Source organism: Apteryx mantelli, chromosome 2 (genome assembly GCF_036417845.1).
Source record: "Apteryx mantelli isolate bAptMan1 chromosome 2, bAptMan1.hap1, whole genome shotgun sequence".
Classification (NCBI taxonomy): domain Eukaryota; kingdom Metazoa; phylum Chordata; class Aves; order Apterygiformes; family Apterygidae; genus Apteryx; species Apteryx mantelli.
The window spans coordinates 68,056,927-68,084,741 of record NC_089979.1 but is presented as its reverse complement, the minus strand read 5'-3'; the positions used below and the strand labels follow the sequence as shown (position 1 = coordinate 68,084,741).

The following is a 27,815-nucleotide window of genomic DNA, read 5'->3' as shown; positions in this document are numbered from 1 at the left end:
GAAATATCTGCTGATTATATCCATCTTTTCATTCTTCTAAACATACAGGCTGTTAGCTTTTCCTCTGTAGTAACTTCCAATGTTAACTTTTACTGTCTGCTTTTGAACAGTACCCCTCAGTATCATTTCAAGATTTTATATAAGCAGCTATTTTATGTATTAGTTACTTTTCCTAAGGTCTAGGGTGATAAAGATGAGCTGTACTACTTAGAAAATATGTTTATAGAAAGAAAAATGCCCTTTTGAGGAAGCTTAATATATGGGCTATTGAGTTCTTGGTTTGTTTTTAATCTTCCCCTGTGAAGTTGCAATTATAACCTGTTTACTTTCCAGTTTTGTTTTTCTGACATTTTAATTTCATTTCAGGTTACTATTGGCCAACTGTACTCCACAGAGAAACTGGTTATTGAGAGTCCAGGAAACACATAGCTATGAGAAGACACTGTTCCTGAAGCAACACTGGACCATCTTCAGCATCCTACAGTGCCACATACAGATGCATAAACTCACTGCATATGTCAGAGCTTTTCTGTTCAGCAGAAGAAACGTCTGAGGGACTCAGTTTTTGGCAACCAAAGTACTCTATTTTCTAATAGTTCACACGTTCTAAAATGCTGTGATTTACAATAGCATGTAGGGTAATCCTGAAATCTGTTTGCTTCTATGTCCCATGTGATGAAATAGCTCCTGCCCTAATTTGAAAATAAAACTTCATTTACCAACTGCGTGTAACCAGGTACATTCTTCTGCAGCTGACCTTCTCTCTCACTGAGCACAAAAGAGGTGTTAGGTTTAAAACCTCTCACCCAGTTACTAAAAAAGTAACTTATTACTGATCCTGTTTGATTTAAACATACCCAGTCCTAGGGCATCTGAATTAAATGACTTGATACATAACACACTTGATTGCAGGTTTGTTTTAAATATTAAAACCATGTGAGATGAGTATCTCTCATCTCCAGAACCTTGATACTTAAAAGATCAGAAGCTACATTGTGTGGTTTCTTTTAAAGAACATTCCTTGACATTTCAGGAGGTGACATAAAAATTTCACTAGTTCTTGCTTTAGTTTCCAAGAGTTAATAGCCAGTCTCATCCTATTTTTAACAATGAATAGGTCATTAGCACAGTATAAGACTTGTATCACTGAAGCTTGAGAGATTTAAAATATTTTTGCCACCAAGTCCTTTTCTAAACTTGTTGAAGTGCAGTTATTAGCAGAACGTAACAAGTCACTTTATGCGAGACTTCCCTTTTTCACAAAGCTCCTGAATTTTGCAGGAGAAAAAATTTCTAACTGTGAAAATAACCCAAGTGCTGTGAACTTGAATTAATTGGAAACACGCTTTACCCAGCAGACATGAAACACTCAATATAGCTCTTTAGTTGCTATGTTTTTTAATCTGTAGAATAAACAACACTTTTAAGACAATGTGTTTTTAAAAAAAGGCAAAATTTTAATCAGGTTTTACTCAAGTCAGTGCTATGTTTGCATGTGTTTTCTGTTACAAATTTGCAGAAAAAAAACAGTGTAAGGCTTCTCTAACAGTGTACAGCAAGAGAGTTTTGAGTTTTTTGGTTTTTGGGTTTTTTTTAAGAGACAAAACCCAAAACTAGTACCATGACATGGTGGCATTTAAAAACATCCCTTTCTTCTTGTTTCCCAAAATTGATCTTCATTTAGTCCTTCTGCTTTTTGTTTGCACTGTGTGATAACATTATTAAAGCAGAGGATAGAAGTGTCTACCTTAGGACTAGAAATTTGTTCTTCTAGTATTTAAAGTGTTTTATATAATTTTGTACAGTTATCTTGAAATGTTAATGCATTCCATTAACAATATGAAGAGTGTGCAGAATAAGGTATTGCAACTACCTGAGACTACAAACCAGACTCCATTCTTGCTTTCAAATAAAAAGAAAATACAGTAATAGTTCTCCTTGTATTAGGTATATAAATATTGCAATGTAAATTATTTTAGTAACTATCTTATTAAAATGGAATTTAATTATTTTAATCGGTAAAATATATGAGATTCTGGTTTAAAAAGCCCCACATTCAAACTAGACAATTAAGTGCACTTAAGTTTATGGTGAAAGCATGGAGGAAGAAAGGTATGTTATTTAGTGGAAATTAATTATTATTTTCAGTGGAATCAAAGAAATGTAATAACATCTTACATTTTTAGAGAACACAGTCATGGAAGGCCTGCCAGTTTTACACTCTGAGGAACTCAGTCTCCATAGAACAGTACATACAAATTCCTTGTTTGAACAGCTTAATTACTGGAACGAGCACTGCATACCAATTCAGGATCTGAGAATGTATGCTAGGAAACAAAATAAACATCCTTATAAGTAGCGCTAACTCTAATTTATAAAGAGGGACAACTCTATCAGTAACATTTTTACTGTTTAAGTTTTTACCATATTTACAACAAAAATTAAGGGTTTGTTTTCAAACAGAGTCCCTTTTAAATACATAACCATTTCTTCCAAAATACCAGTCCCTTTTCTGTCAAGTTCTCTGTAGCTTAGTTTCCACCAAGAACACAACTGTAGATGTTATATACTGTAATGTAGGTGTGTAATAATATGAATGTGAACAGTTTCTTTTTTATCCCCTAAAAAGTATGAGGGACATTACTTCTCCAATAATCCCCCAAAATACTACTGTTAAGTTCTTACAGTACTGCTGCACTCCTAATATTAGTGCCATCTGCGTCTACTTTCTGTCTCATGGTTACTACTCAGATTCCCTTGGCTGTTTATACCTGGAAAGGAGCATTAGTAGCTTTCAGGATATATGCTCCTGAGAGGATCCATCAAGAAAAATACAAATAGAATTCAGGGTCTGTAATTAATTTCCCTCTCTCCCCAGTCTAGTGCAGAGTAGGTTAAGACGGCTCACCTTCTTAGTCAAGGATTAAATTCTCATTCCAAATTAACCATCAGCCTACCATCCAGTACTTGTATATTACTTATTAGAAGGAACTTATGAAAACTTCAGCTGTTAAGGACCAAAAGCCTGTGTAATACTATCTAACCTGTAACCAAAAGTGCAAAGCTATGGCATTAGAGTGGTTAATACTCAAACCCCACATAACCAGTGCATTTTAGATGTCCATTCCAACAGTGTCTTCGACAAGCCAACACATTTCCTTTCTTCACCAACACAAATTAAGTGCACCCTCCATTAGTGTTAGTGCAGATCTGTTGTATTTGACTGCAGATACCTAGGAATATTATTTTTTCCTTGTCTAATGTCCATTTTATGGGTTTTTTTTTATTATAACATACCCAGTTCTGTATAAAAAGCATAGTTTATCAAATGCTTTATAAATGAAATCCTTCAGGCTATGGAAGGAAAATACTTAGAAACCATATCGGCCTTAGGAAGTCCAGGGCAGAAATAGCTGGAGGGTGGGATGACATTAGTATCATGTTCATATTCATGTGTCTTATTCTTATTCTTTGCTAGGCATCTGCTTATCATCATTGATGGAGACAGCGTACTGGAAAGATCGCACTTTGGTCTAACTTAATAGTTCCTGTGTTCTTACTGTGCTTCACCAGTTCAGTTTACATTGCATTAAGTCTTCCTCTTGGCACTCTGTCAGTAACTTCATGGGATTTTTCTCAAAGCAGTGTAAACAACAAGAATAGGTAAAACACAAAAGAATGATCCCATCATTTATGTACAATGTCCCCTATTATAAAAGGTATATCTCTTTATAATAGAAGGGATCTCAATAAATATTTTTACTAAGACTGCAATAAGTCTTATGAAAACATGCTTGCTTTGTAATATTGCACTAAAAATGTCTGTCTCTGAGCTTAGAATTTTAGCGAAGTATTTACTTTAGCAATATGCACCCAAATTTGACTGTTTACATAAACCAAAGTTCATTATGAATTTTACAGTATAGACTTGGAAAAAGCTCTCTGAAAGAAAAAAAGAACAATTCACTTAAAATAAGTAACTGTTTAAAGGATAAGCACTTCTATTGTGTTATGACTTCTGACTGGATTTTACCACAATCAAAAGCTAAATTTCAAAAGGCATAGATGTATCAGAAACAGCTGTCTTGAAGTAAAGCAACCCAGGAGAGTAGCATGTGACCATTTTACATACAATATTGAAATAGGCCAGCAAGGATTTCACTACTTACATTTCTCAAAAGGTATTTCTGTATAAAACTTCCTCAAGTTTCCAAGCATTAAAAGCATTACTTTAATGTTCTAGCATCAACAGGAAAGAATAATTTTATGAAAAACCACCAGCTCCTTAACTTAATTCCTGTAATGCAATGTAAAAGTATCTCTAGATATCCAGCAAAGACCACATATACATAACTATGCCCTAAATGTTTTCCTGTGCTTTCCATAAGGATCTACAGTGAAATCTTGGCATTATTGAAGTCAGCAGTATAATGTTTGCTTCATCCACTGGTTCTTAACACTGGCAAAATTATTTCATATGCTTAGGAATGTTTTGCCTCATGCCCTTTACAAAAAAAGAATGAAGGTGTGAAGTCCTTTTACTGAGAGTTTACATTCTTACTTTTTTCAGTATTTTAGAATGTAAATACTGCATGAGCCCTGACTGTGGAAGCAAAAAAAAAAAAAAGAGAGAGAGAGAGATAAACCAATATTCTTTCAACACTGTTTTCCACTGTTATAAGAGGAAAAAAAACAGGACTGTCAAACCTGTTTCACACACACATGCATTTTCAAAGAATTCTGCCGTTTACACAGAGAATTAAATGCCATCAGTATGTTGTAAGAGATGCTTTTTTTCTAAACTACTTACCCTTTTTACTGTTAAGCCTTTTAAATACTGAAGCTTTACAAGGGGGGATGGGATGTTTGGAGTAAGAGAACTATGGAGACCTGTGACGAATGTACAGGCTTTCTATTGAAGGAGTGCACTGCATAAATATTTATACCAGTCTTTGGAAATATGCTAACCCAAGGCAAGTAATGTTGTCTCTCTCAAAAAAAAAAAAAAATTAAGATGATTTAGTTAGTACCAGGCACTGACAGCAGATTTTAAAACGTGACAGGTGAACATGGACCACAGTGCCATGTTATCATAACCCAGCAACAAAAGTCTCTGAACAGAACAGACAATTAAACCTAGATCATTTCCCCTACCTTCAGGCAATACTTTGGGCTAGATCCAGATCCCAGGGAAGTCAATGGGAGCAGAAGCCAGCCTTTTCAAGCTCTGACTGAAAGCCCAGGCTTTAAATAAAGCAGGAGTAGTTTGCATGCAAGTTTGTAGTTCTTGATGACACCAAATTAAATTTAAGTTCACAGTCCTTTTCTGAAATCACATTCTCTCGATCAAATTAAAAAAAAAAAAGAATTTAAATATAAGCTGCAAAAAATTGCTTAAGCAAAATTTAATTTTGGTCTCCTTCACAGTTACCAAATATAGAGATTCAAATATATTTAACTTTGTTTTTATAGGCACCTATACAATCCTTGGTTGCTGTTTCTTCCTTAAGCCGTTAGAAACTTTAGTCCAGAGAAATAAGAGAAATCTGCATAAACTGAAAATCTGCAGAGCTGGAGTTTTTCCAAGAGTGCTAACAAATCTTTATCATTTCTTATTTCTTAAGTTTGGGAGGTGGGAGAGTGGGGGGCTGTGAGCACATACACCAAAAGACATGCACTGAATCTTTACAAAATATTAAATTAGCAATAATGCAATCAAACAAAAAGAGTGTTCCAGTTAACATTTTACTCTTTTGGGCCTTCTGATTTTATGGATTTATAAATATTTCATTTGTAATATTTTTTTGAAAATAAAGTTATATCCAATTAATCTAAACCTAATACCAAGAGCAGCAGTCCCATGTTCTGTTTATGCTGAGTTGCTAGCATTCAGTACACACATGTTCCAACTCTGATTTTGACACTGATGTCCCATGTAATCTTTGGTAAGGGTCTGCATTTCTACAGCTCCCAGTTACCACATCTGTAAGAATATAGAGAATTGTGTGTAGGCAATCTTTGAAAACTGCTTTGGAAATCTATTCTTATACAAAATCTGCAAATACAAAAATTGCTCTATTAAAAAGTGAGTATGGTTGATTCTTATATGAGAAATGATCTTATTTTTCTTTCACAAAAAAAGTGATTCTTAGTAATAAAAAAAAGCATTTTCCATGTTATCAAAGCACAAAAATGTTGTGCTTTAATTATGACAATTTGCAGGGTTTTAAATCCACACCAGTTTTTTGAAGCACTCGGAAATGTTTTGCTGTTTAGTTTCAGCAAATGCTTCTTGTCTTTTGCATTTCAGATCACAGGGCTGAAGAAATCACACAGACATTACATTTTCTGGATGGGGATGTTTTACATCCATGGTCCATAGTTTATGGCATACTAGAGGATGTTTCTAGCCCTCTATAAATAAGCTGGGCTAGCCATGATTCTCTGATGCACTCTCCCTGCCCACTACACAGACATCAGAATATGACTGGTGCTTTAAATGCTGTTTAAGGAGAGATCCTTCCCCCCAACCCCCATCTTTTTGTGCAATTTCCTTCTTTTCTGCAACACGTAATAAACAAAACATGGGGTAACAAATGGGCTGCAGTAGTCCAAAATACTGCATAGTAAATTGAGACTCTTAATGCCTTTAGTGTCGCTTATCAGTTGTAAGAGCACACCATTGCATTGCTATATCTGTCCGAGGAAAACGTTAACTCATACCAGATTATTCCATGTAATATCCTGTAGTATTACATTGTAATGCATGATAGTTTTTAAACAAACTTGTGTATGGAAGTAGCAGAGTTCTCTATTGTCCCTGAAAACAATGGGACACTTTCATGCCTTTGGAGACTTTACAAGTAACTTGGAAAGCAACAGCAAATATTACTTCTGTTTACATGCATACAGCTTCTACTTTGGCCATATCTTCATGCTATAATCTATGGGTTATGTGTGTGGAGTTTTTTAAGCAGGAGGGAGAGGAAGAGGGAGCAGAGCAGTCTGTGTTTTAGAAGCAGTGCATATATGAGTAATACTGGAGGAGCTTTAACTTGAAGCTCTCTCTGCTTCTCATATTTTCCCTAGTAAGTCCCCTGCTTCTGTCTCTGATTTTGTGCCAGCTCTCTGAAGAGACAGGTTATCTAAAGACTTATTTTCAAGCAGGGGAAATTTCATAGAGATGCAAATTATTCTAAGGTGCTCATAATGGGCTTTAAAATGTTTTAGGGAAAATGAAGACCTGAGAAAACACACAGTATGCTCTGTTTTTAAAAGGAGGATAATCTTTCAAGGTCTTTCTGAAGAATATGCATCCAAAGGTCAAAACTTCTGCTGCATTATGATAATGTCTTATTATCTATTTATTTTTTCCACTCACAAAACTAACCTGAATTTTGAGATACTGTATCAGAATAATGCAAGCAGGTTCAAGCTGCAGAAAAAACATTACAATTCTGCTGAATCCAACTTATTGTCCACATGTGCTAATAAAGCTATCACAAAGCTACACACAAAGCTATCTGCACAAGATGCCTGCTACAAGAGCATACTAGGCCATAACGTACTTCTGGCACAAGTTGCCTTGTGGCTCTGACATGACCACAAGCAGTTTCAGTTACAGCCCTCAACGCTGCTTATGGACTTGCAACATTCATCACTGTAGTGAGACACACTAACAGTTTGCCCTCCTTCTGCACTCCACATATGAAGAGTTGCACTCCTCATGTTGGAGTAGTGACACAACCAGGTTGTGAAATTAAAAAGTATCCAGTTGCATTTTGCCATATAGAAGATACAGAAGAAGATTTGTATCAGTGTGCTTTTTAAAGCTTTTTTAACTTTTTATTCTTGCAAACCCATTTTCATTGGTACTTTTCAATTGATTTTTGGACTTGGGACTTGGGAGTATTTAACCTCTTGGTGTGTAATGCAAGAACAGATGGGAGGACTGTAAATAATCAGTTATGTGTCCAACTGTGTGCACACAAACTCCTCTCCCAATAACACAGAAATACTGAAAAAGTTACCTTCCTCTTGCCACTAAAACATGTAATGCCACAGGCTCAGACATTACACTCTCAAGAATATGTGTTATAAAAGATGCAGCAAAATAAGCTTGTAACAGAACTTTCCAAATAAGCTAAATTATAAATTCTTAAGAAGTGTGGTGCAAAATGTAACATAAGGAGAGTTGAACTAAAGCATTTGTTTTCATTCATTAGTGGGGGCATCCTCTGCATATCACATTGTCATTCCTCAGTGAGGTCATCCCACTCAGTCACCTCTCCCCAAATAATATGAAAACACAGAAATCTGTGGGCACAATTATGATGGCTATTTACTATGTGATACATGCACCATTTTTACTTTACAGTACTTTGCTCTTTACTCAAAGGTGTTACCAAAGTTCTAATAAATTCAGCTTCAACAAATACATGAACTCCTCTTCTGCCATAGATTTAGGCTTGCCAGTTGTGCAAAAAGAAGCAAACAGTCTATTTTTAGCAAAACATTTCTCACACAGAGGGGACAGAAATACAAAGTTTAAATCACTAGATATTCAGTGTGTGTGTGTGACATTTTCCCTCCCATGTGTGTGTTGGGCAAGGCTGGCAGAAATCGCGGTTAGCTGCGATTAGCCAGACACATACAGGTATGCCACAGGACTGCATAAGGCGGGAACAGCACCAAAGGGCGCTAAATGACAAAAACCCAGACTTCCCGTTGTTCGGAGCCATCACAAGCACAGCAAAGACGGGACAGGGACGCTCAAGTGAAAAAGAAAATGCTCAGAATAGTGAATCATATTGTTACAGATTGCATTAGATTGAAAAAAAAAAAGGACACATTTCTGTCATATTACTGTCTTTGAAATAGATGTGAGAACAGGAAAATCCTAACTTAAATCTGTAGCGAATACTGCGTGCAGTTTTACCTCAAGTGCTTTGTGCTGATCACTGACTAATCAGGTAAGTGAAGTCAAACACAACTCAAGACCTCAAAAATTCACTTCAAGGGGAAAAAAACCCACACTACTTAGTCTCCTTGTTCTCTCCAGAAAAAAAAAAAAAATCGCAAGCCACAGCAATACGAGCCAATACACACCCCTGTCGCGCTGGCCAAACCTAAGTGCCCATTTAAAAAAAAAGGAAGAAAAAGACGACGACGAGAAACTTGGCTATTATCAGTGACAGTTACTTCAGCGTTTTGCGTATCGCCCTCCCAAGACTGACTTCAAAAAGTTCTACTTTCGCTTTCCCTGCAGGAAACTTCAGTCCCAGGCACTTTACCCTGGGGCAGACAACCCCTTTTAACCCTTTTACCCCCACTCCTCCCAGGGGATGGCCCGCAGGGGAAGGCGAGCGTCCCTGCGCGGCGCCGCCGCGGGCTGCCCCGCCCCCCCCCCCCCGCCCGTTGGCCTTCCCGCGCCGCGCGCCAACGGCCGTCAACGGCTCCGCGCGCCCGTCGCAAGCCCCACGCCGAGAGGCCCCGTGGGACGGCCCAGGGTGCAGGTATTTATTATTATTTTTTTTTTAATAAAGGCCAATAGCTCAAGCTATATTCCAAAGGCAGCGCTGGCAGCGGAGGGCAAGGTCTCCCCGTCGGGGACGGCGCGGAGCTACCCGTTTGACCGACAGCCGTGCCGGCGAGCCGCTCCGAGCGGGGCAGGTGTTTGCCTCCGGGGTGCCAGGGGGCTGCGGGCCGCCTTCTCCGGCCCGGCGTGCTGCACGACGCGGGGCGAGCAGCCCTCCGGCCGGGCAGGCCTCCCGTGCCTGCGCCCAGGCTTGCTGCTGGGCTGTGCAGACCGCGGGGGCGGCAACTGCCCGCTCCCCGGGCAGGTCAGCCGTCGAGGCGGGGTATTGCTGGCTAATCACGGCTCCTTCCCCTGGCTGGTCTCAATGGAGGGGAGCGGTGGCCGTCCCCGGGCCGCCGTATGTGCCGGGCGGTGCAGGGCATCCCCCGGCGGAGCTGCAGCACCGCAGCGTGTAGTTGCGGCCCCCGTTGTTGTCCCAGTACTCGCCCTCCTGGCTGCGGTAGCAAATGGCGAAGTGCAGCGCCGAGCCCTCCTGCAGGCTCGGCGGGACGCTCAAGGAGAAGCTGTAGCGCTCGGCCAGCGGGTCGGTACCCGCCGGGGCAGGGTGCAGGGGCACGGCCGGGGCGTCCATGAAGGAGAGCCACTCGTTGAAAGTGTAGCGCACCGTCACCTCCTTGGGGCCGGGGCAGGGAAGCACCTGCACCGTGCCCCGCACGTCGGTGGGCGCCGCGGGCTGGCGCAGCTGCTCCAGGCAGACGCGCTGCCGCCGCAGCCGCTCGGCGCTCAGCGCCTCGCCGGCGGGGAAGTCGGGCACCAGCCGCAGGGCGGGCGGCTGGCAGGCCCCGCACGGCAGCCCCAGGGCGGCGCTGAGCTCCCGCAAGTCCCGCTCCTCCAAGGGCAGGCTCTGCAAGCGGGACAGCACGGCGGGCGGCACTTGCGGCTCCTCGGCGGTGCTGAAGTGCTTCACGCTGGCAAGGTTCAGCCCCAGCGAGTCCGCGAACTGCACGCGCTTCTTGCACTTGGTGCAACAGTCCTCGTCCGCCGCCGCCGCCTCCTCCTCCTCCTCCTGTTGCAGCCTGGGGCCGGAAGACAGCGACCGTCCGCAGCGGCTGAGCTCCAGCAGCAGCAGCCCCTCCGCCCGCGGGGGGGAGGTGCCACGCCGCTCCTCCGCCGGATCCCGCTTTGCCGCCGCCGCGCCGCTCCCCCAGGTGTCGCGGGGCAGCGACGGCGCCGCGCCTCGGGGCCGCCGCTCGTCCGAAGGGGCCGCCAAGTCCTGCTTCAGGCGTGCGGGGCTCGCCATGGCGGCCCGCCGCCAAGGCGGGCTGCCGACGCCCCTCGCCCCTGCCGGGCCCGTCCTGGCCCGGCGCGGCCCGTCCAGTCCCGCCGGGGGCTGGCCGCGCCTGTGGCGGCGGGCGGGCGGGCGGCCCCCGCTTTATCCGGCCCCCGCGGCAGGCCCCGGGCGAGGGGCGCGTCCCTGCGCCCCCGCCAGGCCCGGAGCCACCCGCGAGGGCTGCGGGCCGCGCCGACGATCCGGGGAGGGGCGGGCCCTCCCTGGAAACGAACAATAAGGAAATACAGGGCATTTGCGACGGGCTGCCGGGCACGTCGTCTCCCGCCGACTCGCACCGCCAGATCCCGCTGGGGGCCGGGGTTACCACAGCAAGGAGCAGAGCGCCTCTAGCAACGTTTCTAGGCATTTTATGGTTTGGGGGAGAGAGGCCACAAAACAGACACACACACCCACACACAAACAGCTGTTTCTACAAGTGTTGTGCAGGGGGCTCTCTGCTCCCAGCGGCTGCTACCGCAGCGGCTTCCCCCCCGCCCGACGCACACAAATTAAGGCAAAGCGACAACACGGGGTCAAGGGCTGAGGAACAGATTTTAATTTTTTTAATTTTCATTATTATTTAGGCTTCTATCCATCGCATAGCATCGGAGATCCCACGAACAAAAAAGAACAGAGCGTCAGGATTAAGCAGGATGTCCGCTCTGCACCGCGCCGGCATCAGTCTAAATGACAGCAGTGCTCGTGGAGCAAAGCCGCGGAGGTGGGAGCCGGCGGGGCGCTGCGTCGCCCCTGGGGGAGCGGGCTGAGCTGTCTGCCCTTCCTGCCTGCCGGAGCGTAAGTGTCCCCCACAGTCCTGCCGCTATTTCCTGTTCTTTTTTCATGAAATGTCCATCTCTGGGAGCTGCGAGATGATGAGACTCCCAGCTTTTATGTTTAAATTGCTACCCACCCTTCCTAATTGCAGAGAAAAGCTCCGAGACATGAACTGTAGGACAAAAACCTAAAGGCAAGTAAAAAAGAATATCAAATGCGTTGTCTTTTTAAAGGGCGATTTCTTTTAAGCAAATCTCTTTTTCTGTTTGGGTTTTTTTCTCCCCCACATTTGGTATTAGCAATACTCTGCTTGTAGAAAATAAAGTCCAGAGGCTCAGGAGGGACACACACCCTTTTTAGAAGGTCAGAATATCTTCAAAGTTTCTAGTTAACAACAATTAATAATCACAGAGGAAAAACAAAATACAGACTTTACCTTTTAAATAAAGAAAGAGAAGTAGAAGGTCCTTTTTCTGTCCAGTTTTTTTTCTGAGCATGATGTATAGTAGATGACATCCTCATAACAAGATTTATTTATCAGTTTGGGGACACCCATATCTGAGAGTTTTTGCAAATTTAATTCTATACTTTGTGCATGCCAGTGCTGTGGTTTATGGACGATTTGCCTGGCAAAAATATTGCATTATTACACTTCCTTTCCCTCCATTGTTTTTCTCAGGGAAGAGGAACTAGAAAGCACATGGAAATAGCACTGTTTTTTTCTGAGGCAATACATTCCCAATATGGATTTCTTTTATCAGTTTGATTTTTTTTGCATAATTTATTTTTAGTATCAGTCTTTGCAAAAAAATAGCCTTCCCAATGTGAGTGAATACAGTACAGTTGAACTGAATGCGCAGTCTGGATTTCACAGGGGGATGAATGTCAAAGTAGTAGAAACATTACAGAATAGTTGTCTTAGCAGACACTGCTGTTGCGATATTCTTGTTGCTCCTTGACTGAAGATTTGAACAACTAACAGTTATTTAGAAGTGTCAAATAATCTGACTCCCTCTCTAACTTCTGGCATTGCACTGGATGTTAGTGGTTTTAGAGCACTGTAAGAATAGCAATGAAGGGCAGACATTCTTTTTGGCACCAGTAGTGCTAATGGAAAACATTACTAATACCAGCTTGCCTTCAACTATTTGTCACCACCACTCTGCTTGAAGCTGATGTGTCCGCCACGCTGTCAGCTGAACTATTCGTAGGAGTACTCCCTTACCTATTTCAGTTCAAGTGAGCTGGGGTACCACCATTTCAACTCTTCAAATGAACCAGACTAATTTTAATGAAAGCAAACTACAGAGCATTTTCCTGAGTTATTCAGCTGAGGTCTGCGGTGCATCCCAAGAAGGAGGGGGATGACAGTCTTCTGATACGCAACTGTTTGCAGAGAATTCATCTGTTTCACCATCACTCCCAACCTTCCAGTGGCTGTAACAGTCAGGAGACGAGACCGTCGCACTGGGCCACTGTCCTACTAAGATTCACTGTGAACAGGCTATAACACCCTTTCTTAGCTGTGCCTGGAAATGAGACCTTATGTTATGAACTATTCTAGGCTTGTGGGACCTAGAATTACCAAGTTCAAATGAAAAAAATGAAGCAGTATAGGTAATAGTGCTTAGTACTTATAATATCTACAAGATTATTTAGAAAAAATACAATACTACTACTTTACGTTCTCAAAGTAGTATTTATTCTATAGTGAGGAAAACAGAGAAATTAAGAAACCAGCACTTACTTCCTCATGTGTTTATTCCACTAAAGCATGCTGTCTCAGCTTGCCAAATTATTAACAAATGTTTTAAGCAGCAAAGGAAGAAATATGCCATTTGCTGATAATGCAAAACCATTTGGACTGATAGAAATTCAAGAGGCATGTGAAAGGTTCAAGCAAAATAAGGGAGAGAAACTTAATGTAAATATTGATAAAAGTTAAGTAATATTGTAGCAATTAATATATATGTCTTATATATTCCATATCTCTGGGAAACAGGCCTGCAAAAAGGACTGCTATTCACAAAAATTAAGGAAAAGCAGTTAAGGCAACAGGAATCCACACTGTATGAAAAGAATTAAAATCAGGCAATTAAGGGCATATAAAGGAAGGTTCAGGATTTTTAGTGCTGTTTGTTAGTATTCTGAAAGCAAGTGTAATTTGAAGTGAGATAAATCTTTACAGATTGAGACAGACGCCCAACTGGTGTGAATTATTGTAATCCCTGAAAGGCAAACTGTGACAATGATCATTAGTTAAGGAGGCATTTAGTGTTGTTTCACTTTGGAATTTTTCAGAATGGATTCTCTTAAAAGAGTGGGGGAACCCCATTCTCAGCCTGCTAAGTACTATTCACATTTATTATTAAAGAAAATGTTGAGGTAAAAGGCGAGAGATTTCCTAATAAAGGACAGACAGCAGATTCACAGTTAGAAGGCTTTCTGCATTCCCTGAGGTATGACTAGTGATTTTTAAAGTTATAAAATACATACAGGATCAACATGGCACCTTCTTCTTTCTTCCCCCCACTTCAGGCTTCCCAGCTCCCTACCCTATCGCTCTATGCCCCCGTCCTGCGATCAACACACACATCTTGCAGGACCATTTGCATCCTAAGATGGCTACTGAATGACATGAAAAAATATATATAAATACACAAATCAGTGGTAAGCAATTCATGATATTGCTTTCTCAATTGTAACTGTGAGTACATGGTTATGTATTTCTCAGGATTTGTTAGATCAAAGATTTCTGTTCACTGCTTTAAGATACAGCTATCCTGCTATTTGATGTGCAGTTTAACAAATTGGTCAAGCTGCTTGGATCAATAATTATCATTTGAACACAAAACTGTTTGCAGACATCCAGAGTCAAGTAACTGGAGGGTTCTGTTGATTCAACTCAAGTGCCCAGTTTAATCCAGAAGTCCATTTAAAACACTGTTCATAATTTCTTTATGTGCACTTTCAATATTAGTTTCAAGCTCCAAATCCAAAAGTAGCAGATTTTCCTATTAATCTACGAGGAAGGTATTCTGCTTATGAAAGTAGCTAATTCAGATATGCCAAATCTCTTCAATTCCCCACTCAAGTCTTATCTAAGAAAATCTCCTGTGACAATAGCTCCTCAGAAAGCATTAATGAATAATAACTACAATGCAATGTTAAACAATATACAAAATAATATGCAGGGATTATCACTGTTCATACACAAAATTGGTAATAAAACCTTTTCTCAAATTCTAGCAGCATTAGTTCTGAACTAACTTATTACTTCACTTTGAAAATCATGTAATTCTTCGTCTCAATTTTAATAGGCATAGGCATGTTGCTCCTACAAAAACGGCAGGGGGGATACTAATACTTTCCTCAATTATTAAAAAAAAAAAAGAGAGAGAATGTCCCCTATCCTGTGGGAAATACTATTTTCTCTGTATTTTAGATAAGAATACCAGATTTCAGTTTACCAGTTTGTGAGGATGGTCAAACAAGGAAAGACTCGGGGGCTATGCTGTCTGACTAGAAATTACTCAAAAGTTAGTTTATTAGATCTAATTTTCTTCTCTGTGCAGGAAAACCAAGCAGCTGTACGCCAAAAAGGCACAGATTAGATTTGTTCTAGAAGAAGTATTGAAATTGAAACAAATATTTGGCAGTGATTATTTTAGTTTCCAAATCTGAAATCCAAAGATTTAAACCTAATTTCTGAAGGATACTCAGCAGACAGAATCCTTCAGAAGTTTGAGTCTTTTCAGAGAATCTCTTTTAGAGATGTCTGTCCTGTATTTTGTCCTGTCTCTTAACATACTTGTATTTGACATTCTTTATGGGAAGTAGAGATTACTTTAAATACATGAAAATCTGGTTTTCCTCAGTTACAGCATTGGCTGTATTTCCTATAATGATGTGGAATATGCTTTTTAGTTATTAATCATGAGTATTTGGCAATAAGGCAAGATCCCTTCATTTGGGTAAAATGCTAATTATCTGAAGTTGGAGTTATGTGACTGATACATAGTAATGATACAAAAGGATTCTTGATTTATTTGATTTTTTTTGTTTTGCAGAAGTAGTATGGAAAAGATTTCAAGTGCTTTATCAAACACTCAGTTCAGACTGGAGTTTAAACAAACTGTGATAAAACCATTTTGTACAAAAAAAGTTCCATTCACTAAGATTTCAGAAGTGTTGCTCGTTATTGTGGCTCTTAGAGGTATAAAGTTCTGGTTTCATATTTATGATTTAGAACACTAAACTAAACTTTTCATATTCATGTGGTACACTGAAAACCTTACTTAAGTTACGCTTGTAGACTTCCAATCAGTAAATAACGCTATGACCCAAAAAAAGCCCCTAATGTACAAGCTCTCTAGTAGAGTTATTGTTGCATTTCAGCAGTTTTACCCAAGTATACAGTGTTTGAAAGGCAAAGTTCAGATTATCAGTGAGAAAAATGGTTTCGGCTTCCAAATTGTATTTACAGTATAGGAGTTGAAGGGTTTTGTTTTGTGTGTTTTTGTTTGTTTTAATGCAGATGACCAACAGAAATTTGCAGAACCACATGTCTTTCAAAGGCTTCTGAATACTAGGATCCAGGCTCTTACATAGTGTATAGAACCTCTATGTAGATTTTTTACTTAGCAATCTAGGAAAAATATAATTTGGATCAAATTCTGCCTTACATTATGCCATTGTGTTGCTTTGGACTTCAGTGAGAATGGAGTTCCATCTTATTCATATTAGTCTGTTATAAAGCACATTCTAGCCCCAAAACTGTATCTAGTTAAAATAATTGATCTTTTTGTTGATGTCTGTCTTAAATTGCTGGATTTTGCTTCAGGCCTGACACCTAGCAGAGTCCCTCTGGGAAACAAAAAACAGTATCTCCTTAAAACTTTGTAAGGAAACTTACTCAGACAGAAGATGTGTTTATCTCTTAACTAAGAACCCTCCAAACTATTCCAAATATACAAAATACACTTAAAATGAATTTCTAGAAATTATATAAAACACACATAACAAAACAATACCTCTCTAAACAAGCTTTTTGAGTTGTTAGCACATGTACATTAACTGTCCAAGGCATTTGATTTTTTCCCCTAATAGCCCATTGGAAATGGTTACTCTGTGACATGAACTTGCACCCACATGATTTCTATTTTGTATTCTTTTGTTTGTCTTTGTCACAAGCAACCAGGCATGTAGCTCTCTCGAAATCAATAAAGGCATGAACTCATTTGGACTCTTTTAGGACAATAGAATCAGCCAGCTGGCCAGAAGGGCCCTGATGATGACAGCTGGCAAAGCCACTGCCAGTCTTTACAGTTGTGTTTGACGTGGCTTTTTAAAAGCTGAACGTTAACTTGACCTCATCAGCTCAGATACCTCTCTATCTTTTGGGAAAACAGCATTGTGCAATAGCTCATGTTCTAATAACTCCTAGCAAATGCAGGGCAACCTTTTTAGTCCAGCAGTCACAACTGAGTGAGTTGTATGTCAATCGTTTCTTTTATTTGGGTTAAAACACGTAAATAGGCTGTTCCAAGTAATCTTGCTATATAAACCCTGTGTTAAAAAATGTTTGCTTGAATGTGTAGTTTTCCAAACTGCGGAAACAGGAGTAAATTCAACTCTCAGAACTGTCTCAGTTAACTTTGCTCTCAATTGCTTTTGGACTACAGCTAAGCTATGACAACAAACAGCAAAACAGGTACCTACAGAACATCCTGTAAAAGAGAAAATGTTTGTCGCAATCATTTATATTGATTCTCATGACTTATGAAAGGATTGTTTCAGTTCACGTACATACATACCAACAACTAGCTATCTATAGCACAATGCAATACTGCTTAAAGACAGCAAAAGAAAAATAAGACTGAAGAGTAGAATTTCAGTGAATGAAACAGTTCATGTAGTGGTCTGAACAAAAACAGGCTTGAATTTTTAAAGAATATTAAGAGTTTCTACAGTAGAAAAAAAAAGCAGCAGAAACAAGTACAGCTTTATTACTGCTATAGCATTCTAACAAGTAATCCTATACCCTAAAACTCTGAAGAGCATGAACAAGCAACACAGCACTGCATGATACAGCCTAACCCTGGAAAAGCAAAGAATGGGCATAATAGCTACCATTAACAGTTACAAATAAAAATCGCTGAAATAGCCATATATTAATGCAGGCATGTTCAATCCAGCATCTTCTGGAGTAAAGAAAGAGCTTTATATTTCATTTGTTAATGCGGTTAGTCATACATACTTCCATTTCAGCACCTTCAGTAATAAAACCAGTTAGAAAAGAAGCTTTATCTGGTGGTGTGGTTGATTGTAGTTGCTTTTTATATTCATTTAATTGCAAATACATTTTTCTTCAGCAACAAAATGACCAGTAATTGAAGTAAGATGTAAAGGATCACCTGTCCTGAAAGCTGGACCAGCATTGTCAAACACTTTAAAATCAGAACCTTCTTCTGTTTAAAGCAAAACGATAAAGTTTTTCAATACCAGGCACACATGAGCCTGTCAGGGGACTAATCTAGGATAGAAGCAGATCATCAAACAAAAATAAAGGAGTAAGTTAGCACACTTCAGGAGGTAACCTGCAGCAGCCCAGAGCTGGGGTGGGGGGAGAGGAAGGCAGGAATGATTGGCCACAGGATGAAGGAGGGGAGAGTATGAATACAAAGTCAGGATTGCAGCTGAACCCATCATAGAAAAGTTTCTGGAAAGTTAACATACTAATTTAAAAAATTGTTGTAGAATCTCATCATAAGGAAACCGGCCTTTTTTCAGGTTAATTGTTTTTATAAGAAATTAACTTTATTAAATGAAGAAATGGCAATTTGGTTGCAAAAGCCTGTATTTCCTGTTTCCAAAAAAATCATGAACTCACTTAATGTTCTAGCTATACTAGATTTGCAGTATCGTATCTTGAAACTCAAAGCAGATATTTTAATCACTTTTTTATGCAATAAAATGACTACATTTCTAGAAGGTTGCTTTCTTCCTATCTCCAGTGTGCTTTATTGACGTAAGCTGTAAAAATGGTAGACTTCTTGAATATATTGATAAATGCAGTAGAAGAACCTGAATGCACAGAACAGTTTAGAAAAAAGAAAGATCAGGCTGACCTGTATCTGCACTGGACATTTTCAAAGAATGTCTGAACAAACTACAGTGATGCTGATGGTCAGGTAAAATAGTTTGACCTAAGCCTGCAAATCATTTATGTAAATACTTAATTGCAAATGTATGAGTAGGTGCAACACATGAGTAATTTCAATGAAGTCACTGCTTTGCCCAACTGGGAGATAAGTTCCAGCAAGCTGATGCTATGGAATGTCATAAGCATTATAAAATATGAAACTAGTTAGCTAAATGATATTAGACTTAACTACTGTTTGCCTAGTTTCATGTCCAAACTCATGTCCACTAATGCTCATTGAAGAATTCATGGCAATTTTCTCTCAAGACCAGTCCTACTGGCCAAAAGTTTCTGATAAACAACAACAGTCTTAAACACAGATATACCTAAACCTCTTCCTGCAAACTCAGCTGAATAAAACATGCTTAGTTTACTCTTTTGCAGTGCCAGCATTTCAGTTATTATATATGCTGTATTTCCCTAAATCAGTGCATTGTTGTTGCTTTCTAAAGAGTACAGCAGAACTTACTATTAATTACCCACAGAAATCTATGTTAAGACTGTTAAGTATACAGATTTGGGCACCCACCTGCTAGAAACTGCCAGAAGTAATATTGCCTGTGTAACCGTAATGCAGCCTTTTTGAGTCTATTGTTTAGGTTGCAGCCTTTAATTATATACTTATGCTATTTTTCCCACAGGACTGTCTCATTAAGCCCACAGAATGGACAGCTGCTCAATGTTGTTGCCATTGTTTTTCTCTACATTGTTCAATGCATAGCTGTAGGCCTTATTTATTGAACAATATTTCAGTCCTGTTCTGGAGATGCAGTCAGATTTCCTCATTATATCCTCTGTAGTGCTCAGAACTATAACATCTTCAGAGTCCGTCAGAAATAGTAGACTAATATGAGATGAAGAAGTACTCCTGATTTTATTGCTGGAGAACTAAGCTGTGGAGAGGTAAAGGTAAAAAGTATCCACTTATTCTATGTGCTCATTTTGGGTGTGCGTAACTTGACTTTTGAGTTTGCTTATCAATATATAATATTTTACATATGTTCAGAGCATAGTTCCTTTTGATTCAGCTACAGCTGTAAGTGCTCAGCACCCCAGAAATCTGACTGCTTGGCTTCTCAGGGCAGAAAGTTAGCAATATGCAATAGGTAACCAAGTAAGTTTAAGCAATTTAGAAAGCATTGCAAGGTGCCTAATGTCAGGAGCAATAATAGAATCCAGTCCCTTATATTATAGTAGTGTTCACTTGCCGGAACAAGAAGACCATTCCTTCTATTCCAGCAATCTTTGCAATTTGAAGCAAATAAAATCTAAGTCATCCAGCCAACACCATCTTGATTCATCTTCAGATCAGGTCTGTTATGTACATGGAATGGTAAAAGGAAAAAACATAAAAATAGCAGGTGATTGTGGCATTAAAGCCATATCAAAAAAATATTACCATGATTTATACCTACATGAATTGAGATTGCAACCTTAATAAAATTCTTTTAGCCTTCTTGTTCTTAGTAATGGCTTGGCACAATTCAGGGCAATTCCCTTTATGAGCCATCTGTAGATAACACATAGTTCACAATATCATACAGTAAATATTTAAGAATAAGTTTAGCAAAATATGTTTCCTTTGCTGGTATCTGGACTACTAATCTGCTGTAACGCTGCTTCTGTCTCCATTTTCATATTCAGCTAAAACAAAAAGATGAATCCCACATGCCTCCTATTTCTTTTCCCTCTCAAACTGATGAGACATTTAAAAGGCTGCTACTTTAGTGATTCGGTACATCATTTCTGATGTCTCTATGCGTGTGATAGATTGTAAATGCAACCTAATGGTGCCAAAACTGAGTTGTTTATCTTTTACTTGGTGAAGCAGAAGGACTGAACTCATTTCAGTGCGAAAATATTTCAAGAAGAGGTCTTACCGTAAGGAGTTCAAAAATAATTTAGTTGAAAGGAGGCACTTCTTTTTCAAAACAAAGGTGTTCACGAACAAGAAGTGCTGCCATTCACTCTCTGCTCAGTCTCACATACAAACAATAGAAATGCACAATTAAAGGGAACAGAAAGTGAACAGAGTTTTTCTGTTCTACATTATTCTGTTTGCAACACTAAGAAGTCACTCATTCAACAAGACGCTTTATACCACAAATAATTTAGCTGATGTTAAGAGAGTAATTCCCAGTTCATACTGCTGCAGATGAATGCAGAATATAACTTAGAATCTTTTAAGTAAATCATAAACTGTAGAGTCTCAATTTAATAATTGATTTCTGGTCACTGATGTCTCTCTCCCCCACATACCACCTACTTCTAGACTAAATCTAAAACAAACAGAACTTTCAACAGAGTATTGCCTGTCATAATGCTACTGTTATTTTATTTAAGGGTACAAAGTTGACTGATAACAGTTATGTTTCCAGCTCCCATGACAAAATCCCAGGGTTACAGAGAGTACTGTCTATATCTAGAATAATAAAATAATCTGGGGCTCTGTTCTTTTAGGTTATTCTTACTATTTCCTAATTATATAAGCAGTCCTACCAACATCCTTTCAAACTGATCATCTTACTTGTACACCTAAGGATAGCTCAACAGGACCAAGAGTGGTCAGGTTAATTTTAGGAAACCAAAATTTGGAGGCCTTAGTTAGAGTGATTTAGTAATCAGACTGGAGTCACAGGGAAGAGCAGCCTAACAACCAAAGAGCAATCATGAACTAATGAACTGAGTAAAAGTTTAAGAGCAATGGATTCATCTTAATTCTGAATATTGAATGGATTCAGTGATTAAAATAAATTACATTTCCTCTGGACTTTCTGCCTGTTTCAGGAGTAATTTTCTCTCCTCCCCATTATTACTTTTTTCCCCCATTTTTCCTTTCCTTTTTCCATTGTCCAAATGAAGATTCTACCACATGTATCCCCAAGCAAGGCTATGGGAACCCACTTAACTTTACATACTTTCTATTTATCTCTCTAAGTGAAGAAAAAATGGCATTTCTTACTCCTCCCACAAGAAGGATGCCTCTGTCTCCCAATCCAAGTCCCTTCGTTCTCAGTCCAAGAACAAAAGGTTTACATTGGCCAAAAGCAGAGCATTTTATTTAACCGTAAACCTTGTCTTGCTTTCAGATTTAAAGATTAATGACTCCATATGAAATTCTATGTCTCTTTCCTGCCATATGTTCAGTGGGTGTCTTATCATTATGTTTTACCACCAAATCCATGTAACTCATCATTTATTGATTCATATTACAGAACAGGAAGACCCACAGACTATTGGCACTGAACTGCAACAAGATGCAAGCTTCTTTATTTCTCACATTCAAGTGCAGCGGATAAATGCAGTGAGGTGGTGAGCTTTCTCTTTTCTCCCCAGAGGATTCTAATGAAGCAGCCAATGAAGTCCAAAGGCTTATTCGAGATGCTGTATCTTCATAGTGATCTGATTTTTGCCACTTGCTTGACTGAATGGATAGTGCAATTCATTTCTTGTCTGAATTTTTTATCTAAAACAAAATTCTAGACGTGTACAAAGGCTTGCCTGTTCCCTAAAACTTTTGACCAGAAGCAGTAACAGCAGCTTTGACAAGAAGTTCATCCAAACACAAACTGCTAGCAGGCAGAATGTGAGGACTCAGGCTATAATGCCAAAAATTAGTTTCCCTCCCATCATGGCAATTAGCAACAGGTTTTATCCTATAGCTCAGATTAATATAAGCTGCTGTCAAGCACTGTTAGAAGGTAGAGGCGGAGATAATATTTCTAGCTATATAAATACATTACAGATTTTTACATGAATGTAGCCAGATGCCTGTTCCCTACCTCTCTCTTCCAAGGCTCCATGAAACTCTTTCTTTACACTGGAGCTTCCAGGTAACTGGAGGGAAATGGTTCAAAGCCTATTAATATTACATGCACAATTAACAGGTGTTTATGGCATTCTTTGAACACTGGTGTCAAGAATTTTGCAAAGAATTCACACTCAAAACTTAAAAATTGGGAACTTAAACTTAGAAATCTGAATCCACATTTAAGTCTCAGTGTGAGACTTTTAAAAATGCTTTCTGAATGACATAGGAATACACAGCCTGACTTCAGTGCAGCTTGTGAAAATGCCATGCTTTGACACCTAAATGCCAATATAAGAATAATGCTTTGGCATTACAGGAGTAGTCTATAAAATAGTGCAAGCTCTAAAAATATATCTAAGGTGGAAGGATAAGGATAACCTGCTAACAGAGAATAACATTTTTTAAAGTTTTAAAGTGATCTGAAACCCTAAGTCTCATTTTTAAAAGTGATTTACAGTATGTTAGGCTATTAAACTCCATGTCCATAATTGCAAATATAAAAATATGTGTTTCAGAACAATGCTGTATGTAACCATCCTTAATCCTAATAATGTGAATTAAGTTAAATAAGAAAAAAAGGTTTCACTCCAGAATAAGAAAGTTGAAACAGGGGCTTATGCACAAAAAATCATTCTTAACTAATTTTTCCAGAACAGCTATTTTAGTACATTTCTAGATTCAAACTTTGAATTTTGCTGAATTTACCTGTGTACAAGCTGGATTGCTCAGGAATGCTAGTGTTCCAGACCTTGAGGAACTGAGTCATGGCAGGGTTTGCAGCTGGCTGAGCAGCCATTTTCATCTCTGTATAGCTTTCCTCCTCTGCTGGCAGCATTTTCAGCATCTCTTTGCTTGAGATAGGCAACAGCATGGCCTTGATGTGGCACTGAAGAAGGATGTTTGAACTGACCATGTGAAAATGTCAGGGCCAAATTTTGCTGCCCATCCTCAGTCAACACACTTATGGACATCCACACAAGTTTGCACAAAAAGTGCAGCATGGACCTATTAGGATTTGGGGATGTAAGAAAAGCAATTTAGTGAGGGAAAATGGCAGGGGTCTTGCAATCAGAGTATTTATTAACAACATGCATCAACATACAAAGGAGTACACAATAATAGGTATAAAAAATATTAATGATTTATTGGTGGGAATGGTGAATCCTCTCCCTTCAAGCAGACTGGAAGCTTGATTTACTGAAACAGGAAGAAGTTACTCTGCTCTGATCTTAATGAAAAAGCACCCCAGTTTAAATACTTTTAAAATTTCAACACAGACTTTCATTTAAAAGGTGCATATAGGAGGAAATGTTTCTCTTTGCTTTGGATTCTGCATTTTCATGAAGGTGCATTAAAAGAACAGTGTGCCCTGCTGGAATTCCAGGATTAGTACTAACATTACTGGAAATACGATGCTCTAAGGATACACCCAAGGCAATGTTTGCAGGGACAGGTAGTATCTTTTAACAGATGAATTGATATAAGCGGGAAAATTATGTACCGGTTGAGAACAAAACTGCTCTGAGTTTAATTTGATCATGTTAACTGGTTAGACAACTTGAGGAAAAAAATGGTGCCTGTTATCTGCAGAGCTAGAGGAGGAGGATTTAGCAATGGAAAAGGCAGCAATGTTTCCCTTTCTTGTTATCAGACAAGGAGAGGGACACATTTATTGCCTATTGAGGGTTTAGCTGGATGGAGTCTGTGTGGACACGTTCACTAGGACATTTCCCGAAAAAGGGGGAGCAACCAGGGGAACATGGCCACAGATCATTCCCTTCTGCAGAAAGTGCAAAGAGAGAAACATACTCCAACTTTTTCCTACATGCTGTGGAATAACTTGCCCCAAGGGGCATCTTGTAAAAATGCATGTGCCTTGCCACTGCCATAATGTGAACAACAATGGATCTGGTTGGGTGGAGAGAGCAAATGCATGAAGATTTCCCATCACCATGCAATGACAAACCACAATCTGATCCTTAGAAGGCAAGTAGATATAAAGACTCTCCTTAAATATAGATGAAAACCACTTCTACTCCCCAGAAGCTTGTCAGATGAATTACCCATCCAATTTATTGTTGCACTTTAGTGTCACAAGAGTGAGTGTGAGGTTTCCCAGATGACAGTTTTTTTAACTCTAAAAGAAACTTTTTTTTTTTTTTAATTGCATTTAAACCAAACCCAGAAACTCAGTCCATGGTTAGCATTCAGTGTTCTTCCTGGCTTGAAAAGCCACTTTGGGGAGCAGCTTGGCAGAAGATCTGTTTGTAATCTCCTAGAAAAACAAGTCTGAGTGGGATCACTTTTACATTCACCACTGCTCTGAACATTTGGACCTGGGTGTGTAAAAATAGGATACAAAGCTAACTATCCACAGCTTCACCATCTTTCCACTTTCCTCAATGAAAAAAGCAGTTAACACTGATCAAGTAAAATGCTGTTTTTCAGTTAGTCTCAAAATTATAATCTAACAATGAATCTTACACACTTTATTAATTTCAGGTAAACAAGGCATCAGAGAGATCTGCTTCTGTTTTATAAAGTACTGATTACAATGGCCAAGGTTAAAAGATTTAGACAACTTCCTTTTCTTTTGCAATCAATATTTAAGAAGAAAAAAATAGTGACTGGAAAGAAAAAGAACTGGATGCAGTGTAAAGACACAAACCAAATTCAAAATGCATATGACAAATGCTTTTAAGATTTGATTGTACACAACTGTAGGTATCTTATCATGTAAAATTTTTAATCACAGAAAAACAAGCAGAATGAGTAAGTTAGTATTGCTTTTCAATAGTGAAACAATACATGAAAGAAGTACCTGGCTTTTGCAACAAGAAATATTCTCTATAATGTGAAGATCAGGCTTTTCTTTCCAAATTCAGTCATTTTATACAATAACAGAATAAAATTTTTACTAGTTCCAGGAAATATTTTAGAAATCCTACCTTAATCCAAGCTATTACCACGGGTTGCCACAAGGCATTTCTTTCCTCTTGACTGCAGCCTGTAACTCTGTTCAAGCATGCAGAAACTGAATTGCTGTAAAACTGTATTACCCGGTCTCTGGTGTGAAATCCCTAGGGAAATTGTGATAGCTTTACAGGGACTGAGTCCTCAAATTATTTAAAATTTGAAATGTCCTTTTTTTTTTTAACCACATACAGAAACCTTACACATAATTACTCACAAAACTGTAATAATCGTTATAAAAATACCAGCATTTACCAACAATTTGCATACCTATATGTAGCCCACCGCATGGACTACTGGACTGATAAATCCTTTTTTTTTTTTTTAATGTAGATCACTGTCTCCAGGGAGTTCTCTAAAACACACATACTGTACAGCAGGACACACAACGTATAAGAGAAAGGGCAGGTTAATTTTGATTACTTGATAGGTGAAGCAAACTGCCTGAACAGTGATGTGAATCCTTCAATCCTCCACTGAGCTGCAGTGAACTATACTCTTGCCAAGATCCCTGAAATACTATGTTGAATATGTAACTCTGCATCTTGACTGTTAACCCTTTCCCAGCATTTTTTTTTCACATTTCTCTTCCTATTTATTTTTATTCCCAGCAGGAAGTATAAATTACATTAGCATAGAGAAGCTCACCCAAAAAAAAAAAAAACACACACAACCCAACAGCTCCACAGGCTGCCTTGAGCATGGATAAATTCCTCATTGGATCTCTGGGCTTACTGATCAGAGACTTGAACTTTTCACCCCTTTAGTAGAACAGAGGCCTTCTGATCATCACAGTGTAATACTTGTCTGCTCACAGAGGTTTCAGCCTTTGGGTGTAACAACTGACATCAGTCAGGTAGTGTTTTTCCCATTAATTTTTGCATGCTTTAAATCAGCAGGCTACCATGATTACATATGCAAAAGCCATTTCTGATTTATAATAATACAATTATTCCAATTTGTATAGGCAATGTAAGTGCAGAATTCAGACCTTTTCTATAAATGTTGAGTCAGCAACCTCAAGATGTGTACTTTACTCTCACAAGTCAAAGGATACAGCCACTGAGTTCAGAGCAACAGTGTCTTAATGATATTTTAGTAAACAAGAAATTGGGAAGCACATACCCAGAAATGAGTGGGTCTGAATCAGCCTAACAAGCCACAAGCACTGAACTAGTAACCTCTCAGTAACATCTTTCCTTCCATTAGGCAAGTATGGTTCTGTACACAGACCTTGCAAAGACGAGCCTTTTCACACTGCTACCTCTCCATAGTTATTAAGTCTGCAACATTATAGAGATCTAAACATTGACAGAACACCAGGAAACTGTAGTGGCTGCCAGAATTGGAGCCTAGACACACACAACATGGCAGCTTGAGCCACAATATAAATTCATCAAATGGGGAATGCATATCTAGAACACATAAATGCAATCTGTTTACCTCAGTCCAATAGCCAATAACTGATCAGGTAACAAACATGGGTGCTTGAATATGAAACCATGGCAATTTGTATCTGGTGAATTAGTAAAATCATAGGAATTTGATGATTCATATCTGTGCAACATTGTAGCTGTTAACCAAATGACCTTACCACAATCTATACCTTAAAATCAATTTAGCAACCAAAACAAGCTTTTTCTTTTTACATTCAATCACCTAGAAAAGCTGAGTAATCAAACTCGCATACTCCTGAGCTTTAACATCAGACATAAAATCTAGAAATGACAGGTCAAGATCTTCATAGACTGAGCTTGTGATCTCTGGAACTACTGCTGTCAAACTAGTATAAAAACTGAGGTTCAGCATTACTAGCCTGATGGGTGTTTAGTGAACACATCTTAGAGATATTTTAAGTAGACTTAAATATAGCCTTGTACAGTGCATAGAAAGAGCATAACAAATAACAAAAAAGTTGTTAGGTACCATTTAAAACTAAATAAGGGAACACAAAGGGACCAGGGGGACTAGGGGACCAAGAAGAGAATAACTCAAATAAACGGAGAAGAGGAAATTTTTGGACATTCTTTATACAAAATACACCATGCAGAGAATGATCTGTGAGAGGACGCATTGCAGGCAGTGGTCCAGTCCCAAGGCACTTAAACACAGTGCTTGCTAAACTGAGTAATCCTCTTCAGTGTGAGCCAAAGAAAGCAGAAGACTGTAGAAGAAGACAAGATCT

At 39.3% G+C, this 27,815-nt stretch overlaps 2 protein-coding genes and 1 long non-coding RNA gene across 7 annotated transcripts in view; 2 read left to right on the top strand and 1 right to left on the bottom strand.

Annotated features, from left to right (window-relative positions):
• LYRM4 (LYR motif containing 4) overlaps positions 1 to 6,105 on the top strand; it is a 104,674-nt gene extending 98,569 nt beyond the window's left edge. The window contains exon 3 of the mRNA XM_067290827.1: positions 367 to 6,105. Within this exon, the coding sequence (XP_067146928.1) occupies positions 367 to 429 (63 nt within the window). The 3' untranslated portion in view covers positions 430 to 6,105. The remainder of the gene's footprint in view (positions 1 to 366) is intronic.
• A 3,317-nt stretch (positions 6,106 to 9,422) lies between these two features.
• Positions 9,423 to 23,169, top strand: LOC106483879 (uncharacterized). Of its 5 annotated transcripts, none has more exons than XR_010883335.1 (4): positions 9,423 to 9,515; positions 11,453 to 11,663; positions 14,181 to 14,312; positions 22,062 to 23,169. It is a non-coding gene; the product is annotated as an uncharacterized lncRNA (long non-coding RNA). The 5 variants fall into 5 exon arrangements; XR_010883333.1 differs by having other exon boundaries at positions 11,453 to 11,835; XR_010883337.1 differs by lacking the exon at positions 22,062 to 23,169 and adding an exon at positions 15,713 to 15,851 and having other exon boundaries at positions 11,453 to 11,835.
• PPP1R3G (protein phosphatase 1 regulatory subunit 3G) lies at positions 9,510 to 10,853 on the bottom strand. The gene has a single exon (XM_013940191.2). The coding sequence runs from the start codon at positions 10,836 to 10,838 to the stop codon at positions 9,900 to 9,902; it is 939 nt and encodes a 312-aa protein (XP_013795645.2). The 5' UTR covers positions 10,839 to 10,853; the 3' UTR covers positions 9,510 to 9,899.
• Positions 23,170 to 27,815: the final 4,646 nt, after the last annotated feature.